Source organism: Argentina silus, assembly GCF_951799395.1.
Source record: "Argentina silus genome assembly, chromosome: 5".
Taxonomy (NCBI): Eukaryota; Metazoa; Chordata; class Actinopteri; order Argentiniformes; family Argentinidae; genus Argentina; species Argentina silus.
In genome coordinates this window covers 17,849,634-17,854,633 of record NC_139659.1, presented here as the reverse complement: position 1 = coordinate 17,854,633, position 5,000 = coordinate 17,849,634, and the positions used below count along the sequence as shown (strand labels likewise).

The window sequence follows — 5,000 nt, the reverse complement described above, 5'->3', positions numbered from 1 at the left end:
TTCACTCTCTCTCTCGCTCTCCCCCCCTCTCTCTCTCTCTCTCACTCTCTCTCTCACTCTCCTTCACTCTCTCTCTCTCATTCTCTCTCTCTCTCTCTCACTCTCTCTCTCTCATTCTCTCTCTCTCTCTCCCCATCTCTCCATCTGTCTGTCTGTAGGTGGGTGAAGTTTGAGGAGAAAGTGGAGGAGGGAGGGGAGAGGTGGAGCAAGCCTCATGTCTCCACCCTGACCTTACACAGCTTGTTTGAACTGAGAACCTGTCTACAGACTGGCAGCGTCCTACTAGACATGGAGGGATACTCACTGTCCCAGATAGTGGGTGAGTGACTGGGAGTGTGTGTGTGTGTGTGTGTGTGTGTGTGTGTGTGTGTGTGTGTGTGTGTGTGTGTGTGTGTGTGGGTGTGGGTGTGTGTGTGGGTGTGTGTGTTTGTGCTTGCGTGTGTGCGTGCGTGCCTGTGCATGTGTGTGTGTATCTCACGATTTCGCTAAAGTAAGCAAGGTGATGTTTGATCTAGTATGTCTCTGTGTTTGTCTGCCTCTAACCTCTGACCCCAGATGTCATCGTAGACCGCCAGGTAGCAGATGGTCTGATTAGTCCAGAATTGAGGGAGCAGATCACCTTTGTGTTGCTAAGGAAACACCGCCACCAGACCAAGAAACCCATCCACCGCTCACTAGCAGACATGGGCAAATCCTCCAACACCACCAGTGCCAGTAAGTGTGTGGGGTAGGAGTCTGAGTCTCCATTCACCTTCTTGATTTCAACCCAGTCATACATTCATACTCATTTCTACTAATACAAAGATAATCACAGAAACGGTCGACTTCTCTTTGTGTTCTCCTCTACACCACCCCCTTCCCCTTCCTCATTCACCATCCTTCCAAACGCACTTTCCTTTACATGTCCTTCTGTCTCTACACCTTTCTCTTTCACTTTGCTTTTACTCTTGCGTCCAAAACGTTCCAAAACATCCTTCGTTTAATTCCTGTCTTTCTTCGCCTTTATCGCGTTTGCTCGCCTGCTTTATGTTATGCCCTTGTACTCTCTCCTCTCTCCTCTTGTTTCCTGCGTCCTTTCTACTTTTCTCCCGCTCTGCTCCACCTCTTCCTCCGTCCTCTCCCCCCCCTCCTCTGCCAGTCCCAGGCCGTAGTCCTCAGGTGAGTCGTAGTCCCCAGGTGAGCCGAAGCCTGAGTCGTGCTCCTAGCTCAGCCTCTGGGATCCACCGCTCCACAGAAGACCTGCGCAGCCGTCAGTCAGGCAGCTATGGCCGCCTGCGTGAGTCTGCACACACACACACACGCACATGCACACGCACATGCACACGCACACGCACACACACACACACACACACACACACACACACACACACACACACACACGCACATGCACACACACACACACGCACGCGCGCACACACACACACACGCACACACACACACACACACATACACACACAGACCCACCGACACACTCACACACACACACACCTTCATATACCATCTGTCTTCCTCTTACTCTTTCACCCTGCTATTCTCTTTAATCACTGCTAACCTCTCAGCATTCTGATAAATGTGATCAATGTGTGATCAAAGTTTGCTGTGTGTGACGTACATACTGTACATTTGTGTCTCTGTGAGTGGGTGTTTGTGTTAGAGATTTGGTGATATTTCTCAGGTCCCTTGGTATTTATCTGACTGTGAGTAGAACAGATTAGTTTGGGGTATTTGGGCTCTAGGCTCTGTGAGGTATGTTCTAGTTCTTTTCTCTTTCGATTTAATTTGTCCCTAAATCAGCTTTGGGGGGAAATTAGCCATTATGCTTTAATCGTCCACGTAACCAATCAGCCATGCACACTCTCTCTTTGACTCACACACACACACAAATAACCGCTCATTGCAGAGGGCGATGCTTAGTGGGTCAACATATTTGACTTCAGACTTCTGTTTTAAGTGCGAACTACACACAAATTACTGAACCCACCTTGACATTTCTGTGTCTGTGGGACTGGCTGACTATCAAACCTGAACCACAGAGGAGATAATACACAGTCACTTCAGATGTCTAACAAGGTCACCATGCAGGAACCCCATCTGACACACACATACATTTAAGTTGCAAGGATTTCAAGTGAAGAATCAGCCATGGGTCAAAGCAATCCTGCGCTTCAGTTTCTTTTAGAATGGGAACAGTGTTTTGTATCTGGTGTCCCATGTGTTTTGTCATGCTTTTTGTTTTGTTCATGCTTGAGTGGAATTGACGTCGAAGTGTTTGATATTTTATCTATGTGTGTGCTTTTAATATGTTCCCAGATCACGCTCAGAGCCGAAGTATGAATGACATTTCAGACACGCCCAGCACAGACCAGGTAACACTGAACTGAAAGAGCCACAGAGAGATTTCCATCAAACTTATGCTGTAGGCTTTGGTAACAACAGGCACCGGGAACGTCTGTACACTGTGTCTCGGGGGCGGGGGGGCAGTGTATCTGTGTGTGTGTGCGTGTGTGTGTGTGTGTTCGTCTAAGCTTCTGTTGTTTGCCATGGCTTAATGATTTGGGTCCCACAGCCTCCCTCCCTCAAACTATAAGAGAATTACAAATATTACTATTCTGATGTAAGTCACTTGCTTTTCCTTTAGAAATGTGCCAGGGTATGTGCAGATTTGGTGTTTTGTTTTGACAGTTGAGTAGCAGTGCGCTGCATGTGTATGTGTGTGTTACAGTATGTGTGTGCGTGTGTGCGTGTGTGTGTGTGTGTGTGTGCCTCCCTCCCTCCCTTTGAGGGACTTCAAAGCTAGTGGTGCCTCTAACATACACTCAAACACACACACACACACACACACACACACACACACACACACACACACACACACACACACACACACACACACACACACACACACACACACACACACACACCCACACACACCCCACACACAGCCTGAGTCTACTTTAATTTGTTACTCCCCCTAAATGTGGCATGACTCCTTCAGCTCACTTTGATCTGCCCACCAGCAAAGTACATACACACACACTCAATCACACAATCACACACATTTGCACAAAAAGCATGTATCGACAGTCACATGCATCACACAGGCCCACACACATACAGTCCTGTATCACATACTGTCCATCCGAACACCCAGTTAAAGAGATATAGGCTACATTTCAGATGCAAGACATTTCCTCTAGTTATTAATAATTTCCTTGAAATTGTTTTGTATTTATTGATTTGCACACACACAATAACAAATGAAAGACAAAATGAAGTAATAAAGGCATTGTGCAGGGGAGGATAAGAAACCCTGTGGTGAGGAATTAGTCACAACAACAAAATAAATAAAGTAGAACATTTCAATCGAATGAAAATGAAAATGAAAAGGCATCAATTGAAGATTAATATTGAGACAGTTTAGAGGCTGCTCCGAAAAACAGTAGTGTAGTTAGACAGGAAGTGAAAAAATTGTGCTCATTTAGTTGCTAGCTAACTAGTTATTTACCCTATTTCCCTAGCAGCACTGTCAATTTGTGTTAACTACAACCTAATGTTTCCTGAGATCTTACCATCAAATAAGTTAGCAGTAAGTGAGAAAGAGAGAGAGTTGGTAGTAACTTGGAGACGGAGAGTGGGAGGGGTATTGTTTATGGCTGTTCCGGCCAATAGCTGAGTTAGGAGAGGGAGGGAGGGAGGGACGGAGGGAGGGAGGGAGGGAGGGAGGGGGTGAGTTACCTCTGAAAACAGCATTAGCAGATTAGAGGGCTATTTTGACCTAAGCACCAACCACTCCACTCCCACGTGTTAGTGGGCTTGGTCGTAGAATCACAATGTTGAATATAAGAGAACTCTCTTAACCCTAACCCTAACCCTAGAGAATATAAACTAGGAAATGCAAACAGGTCAGCAACAATGTAGAATACCGGGAGCAATTGAGTCCCACTCATGCCCTCTCTCCCACTCTCTCCCACTCTCTCCCACTCTCTCCCACTCTCTCCCCTCAGCTGAAGAATAAGTTCATGAAGAAGATTCCCCGGGATGCTGAGGCGTCTAATGTGCTGATTGGAGAGGTTGATTTCCTGGACAAACCGTTTGTAGCGTTTGTACGTTTAGCCCAAGCTACCACTCTTGGAGGCCTGACCGAAGTCCCCATTCCAACCAGGTGTGTGTGTGTGTGTGTACGTGTGCAGGTGTGTGTGTGTGCGTGTGCGTGTGCGTATCCGTATGTGTGTGTACGTGTGCATGTGCATGTGCATGTGTGTGTGTGTGTGTGTGTGTGTGTGTGTGTGTGTGTGTGTGTGTGTGTGTGTGTGTGTGTGTGTGTGTGTACACGTGTGTGCATATGTGTGTGTCCTGACAATCTACTGATGTGTTAACCTGTCATCTTCTGGCAGGTTTCTGTTTGTGTTGCTGGGTCCCCATGGTAAAGGCAAGTCCTATAATGAGATTGGCCGAGCGATTGCTACACTCATGGTGGACGATGTAAGTCAAGCACACACACACACACACACACACACACACACACACACACACACACACACACACACACGTAATGAATAAACACTGATCAAATTAAACACAGATTCATAAGTTTACTGATTGAGTAAGGAAGATGATCATGCCTTCATGACCTCTCAGCTGTTCAGTGATGTGGCGTATAAAGCACGGGACCGTGATGACCTCATCGCTGGTCTTGATGAGTTTCTGGACGAGGTGATTGTGCTCCCACCAGGGGAATGGGACCCCAACATACGCATCGAGCCCCCCAAGAAAGTCCCCTCTGCAGACATGAGGTACGGACAATACCCCCGTCGGATCAATCCATTTAAATGTTAAGGTATACTGTCAATCCCAAATGGACTTCATTCCCAACCTCCTATCCTGTTCCCCCCCATCCAGGAAGTCAGTGCTGAACCTGAATGAGCTTGGCCAGATGAACGGCACAGCCGGGGGGGCGGGGGGAGGAGAGGATGAAGTGATGCCTGCCTCCCACGAGATGGGAG

General features: G+C 47.3%; 1 protein-coding gene across 1 annotated transcript in view; it reads left to right on the top strand.

Annotated features, from left to right (window-relative positions):
- Nucleotides 1-5,000, top strand: part of slc4a5b (solute carrier family 4 member 5b) — a gene marked incomplete at both ends in the record, with an annotated part of 21,693 nt that overhangs the window by 5,546 nt on the left and 11,147 nt on the right. Inside the window, 8 exon segments of the mRNA XM_083670779.1 lie at nucleotides 159-319; nucleotides 556-714; nucleotides 1,145-1,276; nucleotides 2,311-2,366; nucleotides 4,002-4,159; nucleotides 4,392-4,479; nucleotides 4,636-4,790; nucleotides 4,897-5,000. The exon segment at nucleotides 4,897-5,000 is cut by the window's right edge and continues 22 nt beyond it. Coding sequence (XP_083526905.1) covers nucleotides 159-319; nucleotides 556-714; nucleotides 1,145-1,276; nucleotides 2,311-2,366; nucleotides 4,002-4,159; nucleotides 4,392-4,479; nucleotides 4,636-4,790; nucleotides 4,897-5,000 — 1,013 coding nt within the window.